Here is a 12,254-nt window from a genome sequence, read left to right as displayed (position 1 = left end):
CCCTTAAACATATTTCGTCTTGCTGAGCCTCTCAGCTCTCTATCAGGTTGGCCTCATTTACTCTTAGCAACATGCAGGATTTCTCTTCCATCAAGTAATGAAAAGCTGAAGTTCAGAAATTCATCTCTGCACTTTTTAAACACTCAGTGTTTTTACAGAACATTTTATGAGCAGACATAATTCTAGGGTTTTAAAAGGAATTAAGATTCCCTTCCTCAGTCGGGGAGAGACTGCATTGTTTATTGCTTTGTGCACACACACTTTGAATTAGATACCAATTATAAGAGGTCTCCTATTAGTGTGTTGATCTTTAATATTAGTTGGGCCTGTATGTCAGTGGACCAAATCCACAGCTACTTCACACTCAGATGGAGCAAATTAATTATACAAAAAATATATAATATTGCAGGACTGGTCTTTGAAATGGGAAGTAACCAGCAATAAATGATTCCCCCCCTCCCCCATGGGCACCTATTTATGTCAGTTATAAATGACAGAAATGTGCTTTGCTCTTGCTAAAATTGAAGACTGTGTCATGCAGCAAATCAGTCTAATTCTCCAGCAGAATTTACGTGCTGTATTATTAAATATATGGGCTATAGCGAGAGGTTTTAACTTACAGCTAGCGTAAAATAGGAGGGTGCATTTTCTAAAGCACATCTGTAAAAGAAAAGCTTATGATGTATATTTATAGGCCACTTTTCCATAACAACATCTTCAAAGTCACTTATACAGATAAAAATTCAAGCTAATTTCTAATCAGTTTCCAACTATTATCAGTTTGTACTCCGTGAATAAACCACAACAGAATTAGACTAAAGCATATAAGCTTTTTTTTTTTATCCTAGCAACTCTTAAAAGAATTGCACTTAAGATTTTGGGGGAAAAATACAAACATAGGTGCGTGCACGCACACACACACAACACAAATATGAATATGACAATAGAAGTTTTTATTATAAAAATCTATACAATGAAATGCCAGACATAGCAATCATTCATATCTGGTTTATTTATATATTTTTATATATCTATATATCCACATATAGTTTTTACTTATACCAAAGTAAAACTGTGTTATCACAAAATGCCTAATTCTACCATTTATTGCTCAATAAGATGGCACAACACACACTCTTAGCATAACTGATGCCATGCTTGCTACAAACAAACAGCCAAACACTGCAGAACACACACAAAAGCAGCTGTTGATTCTGAAGTGGAACCAGTTTGATCACTCACTTTATAAAAATATTGGGGTCATATAGATTTAAGTATTATAAAGGAGGAATATATTATTTAAAACATTTAAATAGTGCATATTGACATTTTGCATGTGGTATATAAAACATTCATGTACAACACTATACAGTACACATAGGTTTTGATGTTTGATGCACCAGTGTTTGCAGATTGATGGGAAAGTAACTGAAATGTACATTGCACAATGGAGTGGAACAAAAGCCACAGAAAATCTCCAGATTAATTCCCGATCTTGTAATTCACTACAGTCCACTAAAACCATTCAGGCTGTATAGAAAGGCAAAGCATCAGAGTATAAATTCATTTTAATGTTCGCTTTTGGGTTCCAAAATTACATGCCTAGAATTACAATAAAAATGAGAAATACAACAAATAGAAGTATGGAGTCTCTAAAATCTACTTTCTACCTATTACATGTTAACACATCAATCTGATGAGTTTCCATGCCATTTATTTAGCTGAAGTTCATTTTCTGATCTTTCAGAAAGCAGTGAAAAACAACTTGTGTTGGCATTAGCTGTTCATAACACATGCAGCAAATAGGCACATGCAAAAACATGGCCACAAGACAAAATAGATCCAGAAGGTATTCAACACTTAGGACTCAATCCAGTCAAACCAGAGATGCAGGACCTATGTGCAAAGGGATTCCATATAAGCCCTTTTCCTCTGTACTGTATCTTATATGTAGGTACTCAAGCCATCTAGAAGGACTTTGGAGTGCAGATTTAAAAGAAAAACAGTAGCCGCTGTTGTGTTATTTATACTAGGCAAAGAAAACATCAGAAAAAAAGACCTTGGCTCTGAAGCTTTGTCATGCAAAAATCGTATGATACCTGCTTGAGGCAGATCACTTCTCTTTCCATTTCTGTGAATGGAAGTAGAAAGGCTTCTTCCAAAGCTAGCTCTGTCCACCTTGTCCAACACATTAATTATGTTAATTGTAGCCCTTAGTAAAATAAGTTTATTTCAGATACAGCAAAAGTGGTATAAGCTTACTGAACTGTATGAATCTGAGCACCAACACAAGGGTAAGATGCAGTCTCCAATTCAGACCACACACTGTCACCAGTAGACAATAAATAGAAATTAACAGTAATGTAAGTCTTGTAGGCAATATGTGATATAAATGTTCAGGTTTTTCCAAGTTTTAAAAATACAACAAGCAAGGTCACTTTCTGGTTTGTCCATTGTCATCGGAAACCGAAGAACATACTTTATATTTCAATATCCATCGATCCTTCTATTATACGAAAGATGCCATTTGCAATCAAAGCTATTCCACAGCAGTCCTCTGAAAGGCGTTTCAGTTCCTTTTTGGTGTTCGGGAGTATTCTTAATTGGCTGCCATCGTTTTCCATACTAAAAAGGCAACAGAGGAGTTCAGTGTAATACTAATCAATGCAGATGAAACGAAGTTAGCAGGTCCAAAGTTTTTGAATGATTCTAGAATAAAAGTCTTTTGAGAACAAGATAAATTTGTAAATTTTAAAAATGAGAAAAAAAATAAAGTTGGACAGATCGAGTCTCAATTTAAATGTTTTCATTAACTCTCTAGGACCTACATACCTTTCTAAAGTGTACAAAAACTGCATTCTTTCAACAGCACAAGACAAAAGAGTACCCTTAACAGTACTACGGGCAGCATATGAAAACAACGGTTCATTGTTATGAAGAAACATAATTTATTTCGATGGATCTTGTTTGCTGATAAGGACTTCAAGAAGACGCAGTTTAGCTTTAACTTTCTTGTACTCTCTATACTCATCAAGCATGGGTCCACGATCCTCCTTCTGAACATTCCTGAAAAAAATAAAATATGTTGTTAAAAAACTTTGGCCAGTTTACTTGTTTGAAATAGACAGTGGAGGCACCCAAGTTAAGTTTTTCATCTCTACAGATTTCGTAATGAAGGAGTCCTTCTTTCAGATAAACAGAATTTCTAAATCGTTAACTAACAAGAAATAAGCCATGCCTTAGATTATGTCCTTATGACCACCTAGACTACTGAAAATGGCCAAGCAGAATCACATTTACTGCCTTTCATAAAAATGACTAGAATTGCACTAGTATCTTAAGATTAATCAGCACTGCTAGATGTAATCATTTTGGAAATTTTGAAGCTGTGGGAAAAAACTTCACCCTATCCCACCCCAAAGAAACATACCTTTCAGGAAAAACTGGATTTATGCAGTACTTAAATATTTTTAGCATGATAGAGACAAATAGATATAAATGATGGTTCCAATATCTACCCAATTTTTGGTTCTTTGAGGCCTGGATCAAAGTCAACAAGAGGAAACAAGTCCATGACTGAAACAGAGCTATGTCTTTCTCTCTTGTTTTGTTTATAAAAATGAATGTTAGTGTATCCTGAAGAAGGGAATGTATTCTTGTCCTTGAGTCAGGATTTGTACAATATAGCTTGCACTCCATGTACTAGAATTTTAAACTGATTAATTGTAACAAGTCAAGGGTGAGTAGTGATATATGAACCTTTTCTTAACTATTGTATATTTTACTTAAACAGGAAAAAAAACCCACTTTCCTAAAGTTTTCTGGATTTTTTCCCATGGCTTTACATTTTAGCACTACTTGTTATTTAAATGCAATGAACGTCTCCTTTGCCAAATTAACCTACAACTGTAATGGGCCTATTCTATCTACAATCTGCAATTTTTCATCTTGCTGGTTGATCTATCAACAAAAAAAACAGGTCCCCAAAAGTCTTTCCAGACTTTAGGGTCTTCCCTCCAACATCCCGTTCTTTAAGGGATGGTCAGTGAGAAAGGGGTGTAGCTGCAGCTACAGAATGTCCTAGAAGATGATTATTTGGAGCTCATGCAGTCAGGATTCAGGCCCAGGCACGCAATTGAGACGTTGGTCATTCTGGTTTGTTGAGATTTGGTTTGATGTCACAGTGGCTTTTGAAATCACTGATCATGATATTTTTGCATTGACTGCAAGGGTTGTGGACTGGAAGCATTATTTAAAGCGTCTTCTCTTTCCTGAGTGGACAATTCCAATGGTGGTTGGAATGGCACTTCCATGTGGAGGCCCAGAGGTCTTGATTTTCTTTCCACTATTTTTTAATACCCATATGGGACCACTGAGAGAAGTCATCAGTTTCAGGTGCAATACTATCCACACAATTATGATACTCAGCTATGTACTGCCAGGGATGCTATGGAAGCCTTGAACTGGTGCCTGTAGGCTACTGAAGCCTGAAGGGACAAAACAAGATTAAATTAAATAAAAAAAAGATGGAGTTGCTGATTGTCCGAAATGTGTCTGGTCCATAACCCTGGATTTTTTTTTTAGACTTTTTAAAATCCTGCCTTTGTTATTTTTATAAATAACTCAAGGTGGCGAACATGCCTAATACTACTTCCTCTTCCTTCCTCCTACCGTCCTCCTATTTTCCCCACAACAACCCTGTGAGATTTGTTGGGCTGGGAGAGTGACTGACCCAAGGTCACCCAGCTGGCTTTCATGCCTAAAGTAGGACTAGAACTCACATTCTCCTGGATTCTAGCCTGGCACCTTAACCACTCCCTATGAAAACAGCACAACCAGGACTTAGGTGCCTTCCTGCTGCTATGTCTGATGGGTGCAGTCTGTGGTCAAGAGGGATGAGAGGGTATGGTGATAACTATCACCATCAGAATAGACTACTGTAGTGTGCTCTATTGCAGACCTAGATTTGAGTGCTAAGAAACTACTAGAGAGCCGGTTCGGTGTAGTGGTTAAGGAATCAGGCTAGAAACTGGGAGACCTTGAGTTCTAGTGCCACCTTAGGCATAATGCCAGCTGGATGACCTTGGGCCAGCCACTTTCTCTCAGCCCTGGGAAGGAGGCAATGGCAAACCACTTCTGAAAAACCTTGCCAAGAAAACTGCAGGGACTTGTTCAGGCAGTCTCTGAGAATTGGACATGATTGAACAGATAAAAAAAAAAGGAAAAAGAAACTACTATTGGTGTAAAATGCAGCTGCCCACTACAGCTATGTTACACTGATACTACAAGTACTACTTTGGTTGCTAATAGGCTTCCAGGAACAATTCTTGGGTTGGTTTTGGTCTTTAAAGCCCTACATGGCTCGGCTCCTAGGTACCCTCAGGACCACTTTTCTAGGTAGAACCATCCTGTCTGGCACAATCATCCTAGAAGCAGGGGGTAGACAGAAGAGATCAGTGGGGACCCTATGACAGTGTTTGTTGGTTCTGGGCCCCTACTTTATAGAACAGTGCTAGTAGCAGTTGTATTTACCATGTGCCTATAATTAAGCACAGTATATAAACAAGCCTCCCACTCCCCTGAAGCTAAACTGATACAGATATCCTGCAAAATAGTGCAAAGTGAGCTATTCCTGAGAGTCTTTGGTACTTAAATCTACCTGTATTGATGACACCAGTAGTTGGTATATTTAGGCATTGCTGGTTTTTACTGAATATTTTGGTTTTATGGATGACCAATTTTATTTATTTGATAACTCTGTATTCTATTTTGTTTTTGTAAACCACCATGTCACACACTTCAGCTGTATAGAAATCCAGTCAGTCAATCAAGACTATCTGAACAAAAGTTCAGAAGAAGCTATGATGAATTACTCCTTACATGTTCCAATGTACTATTATTTTTGGGTTCTATTTCTTCAAATCCTGAATTATTCTTTCATAGGAAAATAATACTGGTTGTTCTGTTCACTATCACAGTTATACAGGAAGAGAATGTAATTACTACTAACATTGTAGCTGATTGCTATAGATACTGAAATAATACCCCGCTCCCTCTCTCTGGTTCTCCACCAACTGAACCTGTTAAAAAGGCCTGACTGAGGGGCCTGCCCCAAGCAGTTTTCTGAATATACTTGGGGAGTTTATCCTCTTTCTAGCTGGCAACAGTATTGAAGCCCTGCTTGACCTGTGAAATATGGAGATTCCCTGGGAGATGGCACTATCACTTCTGAACACCCTTTGCCCCTTCAGAGAACCAAATCAGCCTTTTACTTTATTAAGGAACAATGAGTAATGAAGTGGATGAGATAGCAGCTGGAGTGCAAGTGAAAGAATTCTCAGAACGAATTACACTGATCTTGAATTAAGGCATATTTAAACTTCTACTGTGCAATAGAGGAGAGAGCAAAGAGGGCTTATTGTGTTTCCATTATATCTACATAGAATAGGTTGATATTACTCTTCTGTATTGTGCAGCACCTTCTCCCCCAAGGTGGAGAAGGGGGGAATTAAACCATTTGCACCATTCTTTGCAGACAGAATCAACTGGAACTACCTCAGCTTGTGGCTGCTGAGATTATCTTCCTTATCTAAAAGGCAGCAATTACAAGCACTCTAATGAACAAGTCCTTCCTTGACTCAGGAGTGCTGTATACGGGTAGACCTCATTTAGTGACCACAATTGGGACTGGCAACTCAGTTGTCAGGCGAAGTGGTTGCTAAGTGAAGCTGCAACTGTGCTTATGATCTTATTTCAGCTTCCCTTTGTTTTACAGACCTGTGAAGGTCATAAATGCAAGGATTGGTTGCAGAGTTACTTTTTCATCACTGTTGTAACTGCAAATGGTCACTACATGAGGTAGTTGCTAAATGAGGACTACCTGTACTTAAATACAGTACAGATCGATCTCAAATATTCCATTTCTTGGTACAGTGTCTAAAAATTTGATGGTCTCCCAACTCCAGAAGTGTAGGACTGATACTGATTAATTGGACCCACTTAAATTGGGCTTCTGAGAAGAAGCAATACTGAGACTGCTTTGGTTGCTTCGATGGATGACCTACATTGGATAATTAACATGGGGAATATGGTAACATGGGGAATACGGTCCTGCTAGTTCTCCTTCACCCCTTGGGAGCTTTTAATACCACCAACCATAGTATGTTTCTGGTCCATCTGGGAAGACTGGGCCTGGGGACAGGGTTTTATATTGGCTGTAGTCTTGCCGTTCGGATTGTATCCAGAAGGTAGTCCTGCAACTACTTTTCAACACCTAGGCTCTTTATCTATGGTATTCCACAAGGCTGTATTTACTCCTACATGTCATTCAACATCTACATTAAACTCCAGGGAGATCATTCTGAGCTGTGGAATGGGTTAGTATCCATATCCCTAAGACACCCAGTTCTACTGCCACCTAATTCAAAGAAGTAATCAGTATCATTAAAAGTTGCCTAAACTGGATTGTGGGCTGGATGAGGGAGAGAAAGCTGAAGTTACATCCAAACAACATGGAGTTACTTTGGTCAGTAAGAAACTGGTCTCAAGAGAACAGATTCAACTTGTTTGGGGTGGGGTTGCCTTCTCCTCAAAGAAGTACATCTGCAGCCCAAATTTTTAGCTGTCACTGGATTCACAGGTGACAGCTGCACCAGGAGTACATTTGCACAGTTATAATTAGTGCAGCAGCTATTTCTAAACTGGTTAGATTTGGAAAAAAAAAATTTTTTCTTTGGTTATATTTTACCTTGGCTAATGAAACATACTTGAAGTGGGCCCACCTTAAAAAGTGTCCAGAGGTTGCAACTGTCATGAGTAAGGATGGCGAGCAGGGGGCTCCCATCCAGACTGTCAAGCGCATGCGTAGCACTGAGGAATTGGTCAGCCATTCAAAGAGACACAGATCGGGACCGCCTTAACCTTTGGGGTTTATATGTCTGGGTTTTCCCACGCTTCTTCAGTTTGTTAGGATTGATGTCCTAACAGCCAGGAAACACGCTGAGACAAGGAACTGGTCTCTAATATTTATTGCTAGTACTTAACAGGAATCCTAACAAAGGCGGTCCCGATCTGTGTCTCTTTGAATGGCTGACCAATTCCTCAGTGCTACGCATGCGCTTGACAGTCTGGATGGGAGCCCCCTGCTCGCCATCCTTACTCATGACAGCAACTACCATGAAATGCAGCAACATAGATTGCTAAACACCAACAGATGTTAATATCTCTTGGCTATTTGTATTTAATTTCTTTTGTACTGTTTTAATTGTTGACTGTTTTTATGACTGTTAGCCACCCAGAGTGACTGGTTTGAGATGGGCGGCTATATAAATTGAATATATAAAATAAATAAATAAATAATGTGAAATACAGTGAGTATATGATGCCTGGATTACAAAGTCTACACTGGTTTGCAGAGTGCTTAGCAACCACAATTAAAGGTATTGGCATTTATCTTTGCCAAAATGATTTAGAATCTGATTATATGAGTGGCTGCCTCTATCATTATGAATGAATTTGGCTGTTAAGATTTGTAGGGCAAGCTATTCTGAAGATGGCTCTGTTGCCATAAATTGTTTCTTTGGCACATGAGAGAAGGACTTCTATTATCACTCCCAATTCATGGACTGCATCTGGTGGGGGGAGCTGCACAGAGCCATCATCCTGTTTTCCTTTACAATAGCAGCCAAGACGTTTTCCCCCCCCAAAAAAGTCCTTTAACCATTAATTATATTTGCATTAATTTAATGCAAGTTTTGATTTTTTTATAGTGTGCATTTTATTCTTAAGTCAGTTTGATTTCTCTAGTTTATAGAAGGCGGGATAGAAATCCAATAAATTTTATGTATTAAAGTCTTTGATAATGCCAAGGAAACTTAATCCAGTCTCATATATAATCTGTCTCTGAAAAAAAAAAATGACATTTCTATTTTACTCATCATTAGATTTTGATGTTTAATTAAATTACATGTAAATAAAAACATGTAAAAAAGCGTGTATGTTTTAATTCTCACTAAATAGCACCCAGAGAAACTAATACCTTCAATTAAGTCAACCATCTTTCTACTTTTGTCTTCATTAACAATGCAAATCTAGGGTAATCAGTTTTAGATATTAAACTGACCTCCCATTCTGCTGATAAAATCCTTCTTCAAATTCCCGTAGGGTTTTGCGCAATTTCTTTTTTTCACCTCTGGCTTTCCAAAGTTGTTCTAATAATTCAGGCCTAGAAACACATTGTAAGAAAACAGTCTGGCTGATCAATACCATCATGAATATCCCATCCTCTAAAGAAACACAACTTTAATTAGTTAACTGTTACTTTTTCCGAAGTTTGTCTCATAAAGGAATTTCTTTATGCCTTTCTTTAACTTGTTCTCTTGCTAATAATTCAGATAAAAAAACTAAATGCAATTACTCTGCTGAAGTGTAAGTGATAAAACTAGAATCACATTTCAGGAAATTCCTGTCCTTCACTGAAGGGGCATGCAAAATGTTCCAGAAGTTTTCTGATGTCAAAATAGCCAGTATTAGAATCGGACTCTTTTCTGGACAGGTCAGAATGGCCCATTTTGATCTTGCAATGTAACATTTTGCCCACCACTGATCTATTTTGGATCTGATCAGAATCCACAAACGATTTTAAAAAATAAGCAGCAGCTACATTTGTTTGGCATTTACAACGTCATATTTACTTACACAGAAGCTGCACGGATACTAGAAAGTCGAAGCTCTCGAGTCAGTTTCTCTTGACTTTCTTCAACGTCAGATTCTGAGTTTTCAACAGGGCTAGTAGAAATGGGATGTGTTTGCGCACTGGATTTTAAGGTATCAGTCAGTTCTGAAGACACATCCCCATCTTCTTCCTCTTCCTTACAAAACAATAGACAAGTTTTAAGCATTCAAGTAATGAGCCAAGTTCATTAAAAAATACTGCTACTTTTGCAGATATGTTCATACTGATGTTTCTATGGCAATTGATGGTTTAGAATTGCGTGGGTGTTCATGTGAAGTCTAGTGTTAAAACCAACAGTACGTGTATTACTGGTTCTAGCACCCTGGGAGAAACAAAAAATGGGAACAGCAATGCACGGTAAAGAAATGGGAAAAATCATTTGCTATTGTAAATAGTCTTTTTGTATGGTTCAGTGTTTCATACTAGATTAGTCCAGGGGCACTATAAAATATAACATAATTATAGGTGTAAATAGGAACAGTCTAAGAATTATTTAAAATCCCCCCGCCCAAATGCTTTAGCAATACTGTAACATATCTATTATAAAATTAATTTTAGAGCATTTATACAAATAAACATATAATTAAATAATTCACATATACTGTAGGGAAAGTCATTTGTAAAAATATTAAATAAGGGAATTCACAAAAGAACTCCATGTAAGAGAGGAACCCCTAGTACATGCATCTTTATTATACCCATAATCTAAATAAAAGTAACCTTCTTTTTTAAATATAAGAAATCGTCAAAAAGGCAAGAAATGAATATTTATTTCTACCCAAGACTGATGTAAACTCAAGCATCTGCAGGTCTCCTATTGTTACAGACTTCATAGAAATTGTGTTATCCTGGATATCCTGGAGGCATGGTCATTAAGAACCTCCAAGATCAGGCTTCAGATCAATACTATCTTCAAAATTTCATGTTATAGTTACTCATCTTTTGTGTAAATAAAATTGGGTTGACAATCATTTTTCAGATTCTGGCCAATTGTACTGAGGAAGGCCAGAGATGTCACCAAAGCAACTCTTTATATGGAACAAATTAAACATAAGCATAGTTTTATTATTGATTTATTAATTATATTTATAGACTGCCAAATCCCTAAGGATTCTCAGCAATTTACATATAAGAAACAACATGCAATAAACAAAATGTCCACAATCTTTGGTCTACAAACTAATAAAAAAACATAGAACAAAGTTAAATTAACCAAACAAAACTATAACTCAACCAAAATGGTGGTCAACTTTTTTCTAGGCAGATCGAACTGGCCAGGCCAACTCCTTTGAGAGAACACAGGAAAGCAGATAATAGATGCCAAGCAGCGTATGGCTTTACAGGGAAATGCCAGCAGTTTAAACTGCCCAGAAGCCTACTCAACTAGTGCAGGGCTGGTTGTGCTCCCACCAGCGAATATCAGTTAGCACCCGGGCCACTGCACTCTGAACCAACTGCCACTTCCAACTGCTCTTTAACACCAACCCCACGTAGACTGTGTTGCAGCAGTCTAAGTGGGTGGTACCAAGGACATGAGTCCCCGTGGCAAAATCCTCCTGCTCCTTTTTTTAACCTCAACTATCCATTTACATACATCTAAGTATGTCCGGTGGTGCTATTTAAATCACATATTTGTCATTTGATCTGGGGATAGTCTGAGAACAAGTGTATTTTTACTGAATGTGTTAATTCTAAAGACAAGAAATGCACTTCAAACTAAAGTATATTTTAAGATACATTTATGGCATGCATATGAATTTAACAGATATGAGGCTAAATTTTGTAAAGTATGTATAAATGTATTATTTGGTTCCTATTTAAATGCTCTAATCCAAAAAGTGCTGGACAACACAAAGACTATTTGTCACAGTAATGACATTTTTGCTTCCTTTTTCTTTGTTAAACACTGGGGCCACAGTCATCTTTGGACAGATAAAATACCTTAATTTCTTCAAAGAAATGGGCTGTTTCTCCTTCTATGATAGGCTGTAACATCTGGCTACGCCTTTTAGTTGATGGCGATCCCTGAAATATAATGATGATATAATGGTGATAATGCTTTAAAAGCTGCATTCCTATTATTTTTAAAACATGTACAATTCTATTTTACATAATTTTTCTGAAATGTATGGAAAGTCTACAGCACCTTCACTATTTTTATTGCCAGGGTAAAGTGAGAATAAAGAATATTTACTCATACTTCAGGACATTTGTTGTCTATACACTAATGCTCAAGAGTATGGGAAATAAAGTATGGGAGTTCATCAAAAGGAGTTTGAATTCTTAATACAGGAAAGCAAATACAATTTAATACGTATAACAGAAACCTAGTGGGGTTACTGGAATGTATCAACTGAAAGGAAGGATTTTAACTGTATGTTAAAATATCCACACCTGTTCAAAAATCAAAGTAAAGGGAACTTTGCAATACTGTAGAGAGCCTCTATCTAGCTTAAAGTAATTGGAGAAATGAATAAAAGCATACGATAGTTAGTGCATAATATCTCCCACTCACTCAAGA

At 37.3% G+C, this 12,254-nt stretch overlaps 1 protein-coding gene across 2 annotated transcripts in view; it reads right to left on the bottom strand.

Moving 5' to 3' along the window:
* Window positions 1–992: 992 nt before the first annotated feature.
* The window catches only part of FAM13B (family with sequence similarity 13 member B), a 74,935-nt gene continuing 63,673 nt past the window's right edge, over window positions 993–12,254 (bottom strand). For both annotated transcript variants that reach the window (XM_063292265.1, XM_063292266.1), the window contains 4 exons: window positions 11,675–11,758; window positions 9,697–9,869; window positions 9,122–9,223; window positions 993–3,066 (listed from right to left, as the gene is read on the bottom strand). In XM_063292265.1, the coding sequence (XP_063148335.1) occupies window positions 2,949–3,066; window positions 9,122–9,223; window positions 9,697–9,869; window positions 11,675–11,758 (477 nt within the window). In that variant the 3' untranslated portion in view covers window positions 993–2,948. The remainder of the gene's footprint in view (window positions 3,067–9,121; window positions 9,224–9,696; window positions 9,870–11,674; window positions 11,759–12,254) is intronic.

The sequence above is a fragment of the Candoia aspera genome, chromosome 2 (genome assembly GCF_035149785.1).
Source record: "Candoia aspera isolate rCanAsp1 chromosome 2, rCanAsp1.hap2, whole genome shotgun sequence".
NCBI lineage: Eukaryota > Metazoa > Chordata > Lepidosauria > Squamata > Boidae > Candoia > Candoia aspera.
This window is presented reverse-complemented; position numbering and strand designations above follow the sequence as displayed.